The sequence below is a fragment of the Erigeron canadensis genome, chromosome 9 (genome assembly GCF_010389155.1).
Source record: "Erigeron canadensis isolate Cc75 chromosome 9, C_canadensis_v1, whole genome shotgun sequence".
Lineage (NCBI taxonomy): Eukaryota > Viridiplantae > Streptophyta > Magnoliopsida > Asterales > Asteraceae > Erigeron > Erigeron canadensis.
In genome coordinates, this window is record NC_057769.1 from 15,448,561 (window position 1) to 15,461,241 (window position 12,681).

Below are 12,681 nucleotides of genomic sequence, written 5' to 3' on the forward strand. Positions count from 1 at the left end.
TTGAGTCTCACAAGCAAAAACGTAAAAGTTGCGATCATTATTATTGCATTGTTGTGTAAGTATGATATTTTAAGGATATCCTCGTTTTAAAAAAATATATAGAGTAGAATGGTAGAGCTTTCTTTTGTTATTTAAGAATTAACATTTATGCTAACTACATCAAATAATTTTAAATTGCACCATTGTCAAGAATTTAATCTTGGTGTTTACTTTAAAGAGATAACTGCAGAAAATAGAAAGCACCTTTCGACCAATTCACGAAAATAGCAGTAACCTTTAAAAGTTTTGTTATTTAGAAATGAACTTTCATTTATTACCGGAAATAGCAACATTTGACACGTGGACATTTTTGATTACGTGACATTTTTTTAATGACGTGACATTATATTTTATTTATTTACTATTTAATTTTTATTAGTTAAGTCATTTCCCCCAAAAATGGCTTCATTTCAGTTTCGGTTCCGACAAGGTATTTTTTCTCGTCATTATATTCTGAAGCTAATTTCACCTTCTTTTCATTTATTTTTGTTGTGTCTCTTCTATTTTCAAGCATTGAGAAGTTGTGTATAAAGATCATAAAAGAGACATAGATCTATATCTTCTTCGTCTATCTCGAGTTTTAAAATCTCTAAAACTAGATGTCAAAGCGTCTTTGTTTTCGTCGGAGAGAGATCCTGCGGATGTTCAGGTGAGATGAGAGTTTCATAGGCCAGATTTGGTTCGTTTAAGAAGAGTTTGTCCACACATGAGATAGATCTAGATGGCGAAGGTCCAGAGGTTTTCTCGAACTCGAACAAACTGTCGACGGTTTTTATGTTAGTTGAAGAAATCAAAGAAAAAACCATCTCCACATCCAACACCGACGAGGTGTTCTAGTAATCCGACTATAAATTAAAGTTCATTGCTAAAAAGCAAACTTTAAAAGGTCATTGCTATTTTCGTATTGTTTGAAAGGTCCTTTCTATTTTCTGTGTTATAAAGAATGACACGTCATTAAAAATGCCACATAATCAAAAAATGTCCACGTCACCTTGTCCACGTGTCAAATGTTGCTATTTCCGGTAATAAATGAAAGTTCATTTCTAAAAAACAAAACTTTTAAAGGTCACTACTATTTTCGTGAATTGATTGAAAGATACTTTCTATTTTCTACAGTTATCCCTACTTTAAAAGGTAAAAGCCTTCTCATCAAGTGAACGAACCAACATTAAAAATAGAATAGTAAAGTTAATTTATTACTTCGAGACTACTATTATTTTCGCTATTATCTGGCACAATATCATTTGGGCTTTCTTAATGTTATGTTCGAAAGGCTTTTGATTAATCGATTAACCGAACCGACTCGATTTGTAACCGGTAACCGAAACCGGTTAGTAACCGGAATAGTAAAACCGATTATAGGTTACCAGAAACCGTCGGTTACTAACCGATTATTCTTTTCAATACCAAAACCGATTATTAACTGGTTAACCTATAACCGGTTAATTATTCCAAATAATAATCGGTTAACCAATTAATCACATATTATATAATATATATATATATATATATATTTAACTTCTCCCTATATATATAGGAGTGGGTTAGATTAGGGACTCCTTATTTTAAGGACTGTTAGGGACTCGATCTAAACCGTCCATTTTCATCAGATTTAGTCACCATATTAATCTCCGGCGATACTTACACATGTGTAATTACAACCTACACGTGTAAGTTGAATAAAAATTATGATTCGTAGCGGACTTTGCCCTTAAGGATATTCATAAACCAAAGCTGGTGGGGGTGATAGGTCATTGAGGGTGATAGGTCATAGTGTGATAGGTCATAGGGGGTGACCTGTAATGGGTGATCTACCTAAAAAAAGTTATACTTAAAACATGTGTAAGTTACTTACACATGTGTAAGTATCGCCAGAGATGGTCGCCGTCGCCGGAGGATCATGATGGTGGTGGTGGTGATCAGAGATGATGGTGGTGGTGGCCGGAGAAAGAGATAGAAGGAGTCCCTAACAGTCCCTAAAATAAGGAGTCCCTAATTTAACTTTTCCCTATATATATATATATATATATATCAATCATATTATATACATACACATATATATGACCGGAAAGATCGCACCATCAGATGATTTCGTAAGCTTTCAATATATCTATACTATATATAGATTAATGCTTCTTTCATCAGATCCAACATCATTTTTTTGTTCTTTTTGAGATTTGGGATAATTAATTTTGTTTTGTGTTTAGAAAAATGATGTTTATTTGGAATATGAGTTTTTTTTTGGAATATGGGTTCGTGCTCTGACTTGTCGGAAATGATTGTTTTCCTCCATTGTTCACCACTTTCTCAATATTATAATGAGCGGTTAAAAAAACCCCGAATAGGCTAACCAGTATCGATTGACCGGCTATTATTAATCGAAATCGGTTAGATAGGTTCAAGTCTTAAAACCTAGAATCCGGTTATTAACCGGTACAAGTTAACTATAACCGGTTATTACTATTTTAAAAAATAACCGAAACCAGTTATTAAAATTAATAACCGAAATCGGTTAACCGCTTCTTACACCTCTAATTCACGCCATTCTTTGTTTCATCATTGGATCTTGAAAACTGATTTGGAGATCTTGTGGAAAACCATAGATTTGCAACTAATAGCTTATTTGTTTCTTTTTTTCGTTTTAAATTAAGTTCTTTCTCGTCTTATTGTTTATTATATCATTCATAATTACTTATTTTATTTACTTACATTTTTTCATGTCACGTCAGTCACATTTTATTTTTTCCCTTAATTATTCACTTTCAAAATTAATGACCCACTATACCCCATGATAGAGCCTTAATAACCAATCAAAAAAGTTAAATCAAAGAGTTAAGTACAAAAATTGTTCTTGTGGTTTTTCGTTTTCGCAGTTTTCATCATCGCCGTTAACTTTTAGTCAAAACTATCCATGTGGTTTGCATTTGGTCCCTAGATCCGTTAACCCCTTTACGTGTACTTGAGGGGCATTTATGTTTTTTCACCCATCTTCATCTTTCCCAAACAACATACCCAGGAGTCTCTTGGTATTAAGTGCAAAAATCGTCCATGTGGTTTTTCATTTTTGCAGTTTTCATCTTTGTTATTAACAAACTTCGAAGAACTTTTCAGCTTCTACCTCCAAACAAAAACTTAATCCCAAAAAAAAAAAAAAAACTTAAATAAACAACCTATATATAACTAGATATGTTGATCTAATCAATCACCTTCAAATGCAAATATCTATGTATGAGGATTTGGTCATCTTCCCCATTTTAACTCAAATTTATGTCCAAAAACCGATCTCATATTGAAATGCAGGTTAAAATGAGGAAGATGGTTAGATCTTCGTATGTAGGTAATTGACTATATTTTTATATGTAGGTATATATATTCTCATATGTAGATAAATATAGGTTTTTGAATTGAGTTTGTTTTGTTTTTGGATTAAATTCTTGTTTTTAGGTTGAAGATGAAATGTTCTCTTGGGTTTGTTGACGACGAGGATGAAAACTGCCAAAACAACAAATCATAAAGACGATTTTTGCACTTAACTCTAAAACAAAGCACAAAAGTCCTACATCAACTCTTCACATTAGGCTATCTCCAATGCTAAGGACGCCTGGGTGTCCTTAAGCTGTCACATTATATCTTTACAAATCCTTATTGTAACAACCCAAGTTTTTCTAAAGATAAATAAATTAACACTTTTTGTAGTTTTGACATTAAAATAAGTTCCTAATATTTTATTTTTGAATCGAGGGTTAATTTAGTTGGAACTTTAGCGGATAGCGGGTAAAAATACCCACCAAAATTGAAAGAGGCGTGGCATACCCATATTTTGCCAGCCAAACCCCTTTTGTGAGTCATAGTTCCACCTACTAGTCTTTCATCCTTCTTCTTCCATTTTCATCATTGTTCTTCCAATCAAAGCAATTTTCTTCATAATTTCAAGAATCATTCAACCATAATAATAATCTTCTATTATTCTTCTAATTTCAAAGATTGAACTACTAGTGTGTAGTGGTGGTAAAGGGGTCAAATTCAAGAAGGAAAAAGGGAAGAGATTAGAAAGTGTAATTTCAATTTCTTAAGAGTGTTTATCTTAATTAATCAAATCCTTCCTAAATAACAATAATAATCATCCTAAATTGAAAAGTTAGGGATTGTGTATGTGGTGGTGGTGGCCGAAATTAGGGAAGAAAAGGGGAAGAAATTGTGACTTGGAAACCTAAATCTTTATCTTTCATTCTTGAGGTATTGATTTCATTAACCTGGTTTTGATTATCTTGATTTTAGGGTTCATGAAGTGAACCAATTTGGGGGTTTTTGCTAGAAGATGAATTATGGTTATATTCTCCCCAATTCCTTAGTTAACCTAGTTGTCATTGAGTTATATGATGTGTTTGATTATGAAATTAATAAGTTCAAAGTAATATTTTGAGTTTGCAAGAAAAGATAAAATTTTTACTAGTTATTGAAATGTGGTTGAAAAAGGTAAGATGAACTACCTAATTTTGTTGTTAAAGGTGGAAGTAACTCAATGACAAATGGGTTGGGTTTTGGGTTTGGAAAAGGCTAGTGAATGAGAATTTGGTAATTTTGAGCAACTAGATGAAATGGCCACATGTTGGTGGTAAAATGAGATTTTTAGCAAAATGATAGATAATTGAGATTGATGAGTTAGAAAGATTGAGCTTTGTTAAGTGAAACTTGATTTTAAGCCAACTCAAGGAAATTGAGTTTGGTGAATAGGAATGCTAGTGAATCGTTAGTTTGGCTAAGTGAGTTAGCCAAGATTGTGAATAAAGTCTTATGTGCATATTGTATTGAATTGATAGGTTGAAAGCTTTGCACTTGTTGTTGCATTGTTGATTGTTGATAGTCGCGGAGGAGGTAGGTACTCTTGCATACTCTTATATGTGCGTTGGGTCGATTACCATATGATGGTGGATTCCGTGTGTGGTAATCGATTTGGCGTTAGGGCCTAATTGAGGCCAGGGCCTAAGAACCCCATAGTTGATATGAGATAAAGGCCTAAGAACCTTTGAGGCCTAAGAACCTCTTGAGATTATTGTTTAGCGTATATGGATCCATGTATGTTTTGTTAGCGCAAAAATGAGTATGCAAGTGATGATATGACGGTATCATTGGCTACATGCGATAGTCTTTTGTGTTTTTGCCCTCCTTCGTATGTATAATTGTATGCAAGTTTATTCACTAAGCATTTACTTACGTTTTAGTTGTTTACCATTTTATAGGTTGTTCCGGAAGAAGGGACTAGGTATTGTTGATTTGAAGTTGTTGACTTGAAGTGTTAGTGACTTGAAGGTATTTGGTCATCCGTAGGAGAATGACATTTTGGTTAGAAACCTAGTTAATTCCTTCTCAAACTCTTGGCTTTTGATACATGTGTCCTTCGAATGAGAATGTTGTGTATGATGTATTTTAAGTCTTGAAGTCTTGACTATTATGGTGGATCGAAGTATAAATCATTTTGGAGTCAACTTGGTCATTTCGTCATTTTGGGTAAATGCGGGCGAGTGACCCGCTTGGTTGTTTTAATGTAAATTTCAATGGTTAAAGTTTCGAACGTTGTAATTATGTTGTAAATTAAGTCATGTGAAGGTTTGAAATCAGATTTGATGTGTGATGGAACTTGTGTTTGAGTTTGGAAAAGGTTGCAAATTGAGTTAATAGTCAAATTTGATGTTTTGTGTGTGCAGTAAGAGTACAGACGCAGACACGGCTGACCGTGCTCAGCGTCTGCGGTATTTCCTCTTGGTGTTCAGTTTCTGAGAGCACGGACGCAAAGCACGGTCGACCGTGCTTGCGGCCGCAATTTCTCTGTCTTCGAGCAAAATTTTTCCGAGCTTCATCCGATGTTTTCAAGGTCTGAAACTTATAGGATATGTTTATTATAACATATTAAGGTGTTCTAATTTGTTAGATTTTAAATTTGAACATTTTGAGTTTTTCACCTTATTTTGTCTAAAATTTTTCTAAGTATTGATTGGTAAAATAAAGTCGACTTGTAAAAAATCCTTAAAATCCTTATATCCTTTAAAAGTTTTTCACCTTATAACATATTGAGTTCTTTCACTTATAAATCTTTAAAATCTTATAATTTTATCTCCAACCATACAAACATCTTTACATATCCTTTAACTCCACTAAAAACAAAAAAAAATATAAGTAAGGGCACCTTAGGGCATGCCCTTGGGTAAGGGCATGCATCAAAAAATCTTTAGTTTTGGACAAGCTTCAACCACAAAGGATATCCAAGGGCACCTAAGGGCACCCAAGGACACCCAAAAACATACCCATTGGAGATAGTCTTAGACCATTTGTAAACGTTCATCTCTTTCACGTCCACTTTTTCCTGCCACATCAGTATCACCTTTACATCTCTTCCACCTTCTCTTTATATCCTTAATCATTCACTTAATATTTGGACCTCATTATTCAAAAGTAAAAACATATTACATTTAAACTAAACAAATATACTTTATTAATATATAAAATAAAACTACAATAAAAAAACCATTATACATATTACATAATATAATAATAATAATAATAACTAATAATAATAATAGTATGAAAGAGTCTTTTGGTCAAATATTTGAATTCCTTTATAATTTAGAATGGCACCTGATTTTTACACGAATTATTTTGATTCATGTACAGAAGCTTAATCTCATCTGACCATTATACCCTTGAGTTTATTTACTCTGACTTATTCGTTTATTCACTATTCCATATTTTTATGCTTCAAAACCTTAATCATGGCAGCAGCCTTATCCCTTAAAACCACTGGATTGTAACATCACCTTAAACTCCATTATAATCAAAACAAGAATCATGAAAATGAAAGAAAACCCATTATGAATTCTAGAACTAGAATTTCTTTTCTCCTAATTCATCCCTCTACGTAAAATTAAACTAATACAATGACGTTCAGTCATCTTCGTTGTCTTCAAATTCAAATCTGTTTTTCAACCGCCGAGATCTTTGCTTAAAGGTGTTCGGCTCTGAACAAACATTATAGAAAATCGTTTATATATAAAGAAAGACAGAGAGAGATCGTTTCTCTGTATACATCGAATATATATACAATATGTATTTGTAATTGAATTACAGTTGTAGAGTTGGATAGGGAAGAACTGGTCTCCACCAACAATTGTCAAAGACCAAGAATTAAGATGATAGTAATATGATGAAATTTCATGTTTCAATACCCACTTTAATCTATAAAAAAATTTTCAGGAAGAAAGTAACTGAATTCTTATTATGTGTTTTATGTTTCTTGTATGTTTGTTGATTTTGCCCAATCAAACAAAGTAATCGTTAATTTTTGAATCACTGGTTAGGTGGTTAGTTTGTTTCATGAGGAAATTGGTAATCGCAAAAAGGGAACAGAATCAGTTTCTTCACGGAAGACATGAGGCTGTGGTTAACAAATAAATGTGAAAATGAGGGTATATTAGTCCAAAAACATATATTTTCCTTGTATGAAATAATAATTTTAACTGTAAAAATCAGCTCCCATTTAGAATATTACATGGGTTTTGTGAAGGAATTTTTAAAATTCCACGTTTTAAATATTTTGATGAAAAGTATTGAACTCTAACTTTATTATTTTCTATGACCAAACATGATTAGGATTGAAATTCAAATTCTAAATCCAAGAAATTCTTTGAAATTTTACGCACCAAACACCAGTAAAGTTTCAAAAATTTTTTATTCGGAACTACTTTTTCGTATAAACTCTTCAAATGTTATTAATGGAGAGCTGGAGTAAAGCTCTATTGAGGATTAAGAAAATAACTAATACTAGTATTGTATCAAGGGAAAATTAATACAATTGTCAAATTTGAGAGTATATGTCCAAATATGGACACCTACAAAGAAAATTACCACAATGGTCATGTGTTTCTTACCACCTAACTATCTTTACTAAGAAATAATAATCCAATAAGATTATGCCAAGTGTTTTTTTTTTAGGCTTCATATATTGTACTAGTTTGCTTTTATGGATCATCTTTCTAATAAAAAATGAAGAAAATTTTGTATAATGTTTATCAATAGATTTATTTAAATAATTACTTACATAAAAATTAATCAAAGTTAACAAATTTTATCAATAATTATAACAGAAACAAATTATATTATTAAGTTTTTTTTTTCTTTAATATAAAATCTATCTCAAACTATTTTCAAACTATTTTCTCTTTAGATATGCATAGTAGTGCATCTATCTATTATTTTTATATTAAATAGTTCGAGATAGATTTTATATCAAAGAGAAAAAGAATACTATATTTAGTAATACAATTTATTTCCGTTATAATTATTTATAAAATTTGTTAACTTTTGATTAATTTTTATGGGAAACAATTATTTAAATAAATCTATTGATAAGCCTTATACAAAATTTTATCCATTTTATTTATTAAAGAAGTGATCCATAGTACAATATATGAAGCCTACAAAGAAAACACTTGGCATAAGGGGATGATCTGTACACCATCAGTTTTTGACAATATACCATCAAATATGTTTTAGTAAGTTGTACAGTACAACACTATAAAACATATTTAGTGGTGTATTACCAAAAATTGGTAGTGTACAGATCGTTTCCCTTGGCATAATCTTATTAGTTATTATTATTTTTTACTAAGATAATTAGGTGATAAAGAACATATGACCATTGTGGTAATTTTCTTTGTAAGTGTCCATATTCGGACATACACTCTCAAATTTGAACATTGTAGTAATTTTCTTTTGTAACAAAGTTTGAAATACTCGGTGTTTAATTGAGATTGTTTCCTATAGAAAAGGGTAAAATATTAACGATCAACATTATAACAAAAAACCAAAGCAAAATATTTTCAAAAATCCTAAATATCTTTTGGCTGATCCTGGTATCCTTTTCTTGTTTTTAAAGTATCAACTTAAAAAAGGATCAAGATTTCCTCCAAACCCACTTGTGCATAATTTTAAAATTCAAATAGAGGGTCAAACTTAAAAATAGAAAAAGTTAAGTTTAGCAACAAAAAATCAAAAAATAACTTTTAACTAGAAAAACGAAAAAAGAAGCAATAATAAATATAATAAATTGAAACTTCTTTGCTTGTTCAAAAAAAAAACAAAAAAAAAAAAAAAATCAAATAAAAAAGATCCTAAGTGATTCGGAAAATCATATCTGGTCGGATCTTTATTTCCAAACTGTCAAAATCTTGAAATCCCCTCTCCACAACCAAACCCAAATGGGTCCTCTTAAAAACCACCCTCTTTTAATTTCCAAACTATTTTTCTTATTCATCACATAATAATAATAATAATAATTAATCGTAAAGTTTTCAAAACGAATACAAAAAACATGGGTGCGATTGCCGCAGCAGCCCCTCTTCATGTTCTTGCTGTTGATGACAGCAATCTTGATAGAAAACTTATTGAAAGATTGTTAAAGACTTTTTCTTACCATGGTAACAACAAACACATCTTCATCATTTTTTTTATTATTTTTTTTATATTTTATCATGGGGGTTTTGTTTAAATATGATTAATGTTTTTGACATGCTTTATTTTTTTGTGATTATAGTTACTGCTGTTGATTCTGGAACCAAGGCTTTGGAATTTTTGGGTTTGCAAGATGTTGAAGAGTTCACATCTTTTTCTCCTAACCCTGTAAGATTTTTCTCTACAGATTTTGTATTTTCTTTTTAAAGATTATGCATTTTGTGTGTACCATTTTTGTGAATCTTAAACCCTAAAAAAGTCAATGTTTGGCCTTTTATTCATCAATAAATTATAGTTCCTGATTGAATATATTTAAAGATCTATTTAGTTGGTGTAGCAAAACTGGTTATTGGATTAGGATGTTATAAGAATTACGGAGAAAAGTTACAGAAGTTTTTAGGTTGGGAAAGTCTTGATTGCCTCCCAAAAGTCAAAATGGACTTTTCATTTTATTTTTCGTTGTATGATTTATGTACGGGCCTGTTTTTCATTGTTGTTGATTCAATCCAGGAAGTGGAGGTGAATTTGGTAATTACAGACTATTGTATGCCCGGGATGACTGGTTATGAGCTTTTGCGAAAGATCAAGGTGGGATTTTATCTTATTGAGTTAGTATTATCTTTTGTCATACTGTTGTTTGATTCCAAGATCGTTTGATATTTTGCTTATGATCTAGATCATGTATCCTATAGTGTGGTCATTAGAGTCATTAATCTATGATCTAGAGCTCCTCTTAGGTGCACCATGACTTGGTTTTTGGGGGGTGTTCACCTTAGCTTATTAGGAGACCTAACGAGCTTATTGCATTATCAAGATGCATTAAGTTTATCCGAATACTTACACGAAAGGACTATCAGCCCTTTAATGATTAAAATCTATATTTCTATAAAAGTATCTTGAAGATGACTTTTTCAAATTACATGAGCACGTTTTAGTAAGTTAATTAGTTAAGCCAGACACCCTCTTTGCGTAGGTTTAACTGCTTTTGCCATCAGAAACCCTTACTTGAACCTGCAACTCTTATTATTCAGCCAAAAAGTTACACCATGTGTCTGTTTCTAAAATAGATTGGAGTATATGAACTAACTTTATAAATCTCGGGGTACTTGCAGGAATCAACATCACTGAAAGACATACCGGTTGTGATTATGTCCTCTGATAATATTCCAGCAAGGATAAATAGGTATACTAAGATTTACATATCAAATTATCTGTTTACCCTGATCAAGGTTCTATTATTGAACTTTTATGCTCTTAGCCACTTTTCAAGCATAAGATTAATCATTTTATGCATTTGACAATTTATACCAAACTTGCCCAACAGATGCTTAGAAGAGGGAGCTGAACAGTTTTTCCTTAAACCTGTGAGATTGTCTGATGTTGACAAGCTGAAACCTTACCTCTCTAAGAACAAGAGGAATGCAACAGCCGAGGAAGAAAGTGTTTTGATTGACAAATCCACAACAAAGCTTGATGAGGAAGAACGACAGGTGTTTTCCAAGGATCAATCTTGCTAACAATACTCCCAATTAGATTTCCAAGATCCATGTGATTTCAATATTTGATGTTATCTTTGACCATTTTGGGTTTCATGATTTATCTCAAAACAAATTGGTAAAACGCAGCTGTATGAACTGCAAATCTTCTGTTTGTTATTTGTTTGTTTGTTCTATTTAGCAGTGCTTGTCCATTTAGTATCACATATCTTACAAGACATTAACCCCCTCGATGATTTTGTATGCACTAGCAATCTATAATGAACCCGATCCCGTGGGATCTACTTTGTTTTGCGGTCGACTATGAATGATGGTGGCACGACTTATTTCAAATACTTATATGATGATTCAAGTTATCAATGTGTGTGATGTGAAATGAATTGTATTGTTGAAAGTATTTATCTATATCTACATCTACTCTAATACTCATCCTCCTTTTCTATTTGATATAATAGAGGGCAACCCTCATCCTCCTTTTCTAAAAAGCCTTCAGGTTTTCTAATTGTCTCTGAACTTCATTAACTCTATTATCTATCTACATTTAACATAACTAGATTGGTGCCTGCGCAATGTAGCGGCGGTAAGGCGGTGACAGTGTGGTTATTAACGTAAAAATAATTTGATTAGGGTTACCGATGTGATAAATTTTTACGGTGGGATGTGAAAAGGGGAGGAAAGGACGGATTGTGAATTATGTTTTTTCTATAAGTTTCTACGTGAGGGAGAGATAGAGGTTGAATTTAGTCACAGTCTATAAAATAAAAATAAGGATGTATTAAGATGGAGGGTAAATTAGATATATCAGGTTCTTAAATTTAAGGGAGGGGGTTGAGTTTGTTTTATAAGGGAGTATAGATATACCTATTAAACCAAGATTAGGTAACAAGGCCGAAAGTCTCTTTCTATCTTAGATAAAACCTACTAATTTAAAATATATTTTTTAGATAAGATAATGAGTTAAAAACTAATAAGATTATAATTTTGTAGTTATAATTTTTTATATCTTTATCCTTATTATATTTCTGATTTAAATTATATGTTTTAATAAGACAATGTGTTAAAAACTAATAACTTTTTTTTAACAAAAAAAAGATAAAATTATAATATTGTAGTTAAAATGTTGAGAAAATTACTTAATGATCAATATTGAAGGTGTATATTCAACTTTAGACACGTATCAAAATTTGGTCACAAGTTTCTTACTGCCAAACACTTTTAAGAAACAATAACAACCAATCAAAACATGACAAGAGTCATTAGGAGGGCTCCAAAATGTTATATATATATATATATAGGGGTTGGGTATTGTAAAATAAGTATTAAAGTAAAACAAATAAGACAAGATCTTGACCCTTAGATCATGGTTAAATTGATGCACGAATATTCACAAAACAATTGATGTACAATGATTTTCAAGATGAACGATGATTATCACTGAAGAAAAACCTATTGTTTTATTTGTTTTACTTTAATAGTTGTTTTATTTTACCTAAAATCTATCTATATATATATATATATATGTATATTAGTATTTTTAGATAAAATGGTTGATTAATTGAATAATATTAATTATTATCTCATTTTTATATACATATATTATTATCCCTGTAATTTATGTATTGTTGTGTTCCTAGCTTCTCGC

The 12,681-nt window shown here is 31.3% G+C and overlaps 1 protein-coding gene across 1 annotated transcript; it reads left to right on the forward strand.

Annotated features, from left to right (window-relative positions):
- Positions 1-9,276: 9,276 nt before the first annotated feature.
- Positions 9,277-11,395, forward strand: LOC122581981 (two-component response regulator ORR9-like). Its single transcript, XM_043754315.1, has 5 exons — positions 9,277-9,509; positions 9,626-9,711; positions 10,054-10,131; positions 10,656-10,726; positions 10,868-11,395. Exons 1-5 carry the CDS (start codon positions 9,404-9,406, stop codon positions 11,058-11,060), a joined length of 534 nt encoding a protein of 177 aa, XP_043610250.1. The 5' UTR covers positions 9,277-9,403; the 3' UTR covers positions 11,061-11,395.
- Positions 11,396-12,681: the final 1,286 nt, after the last annotated feature.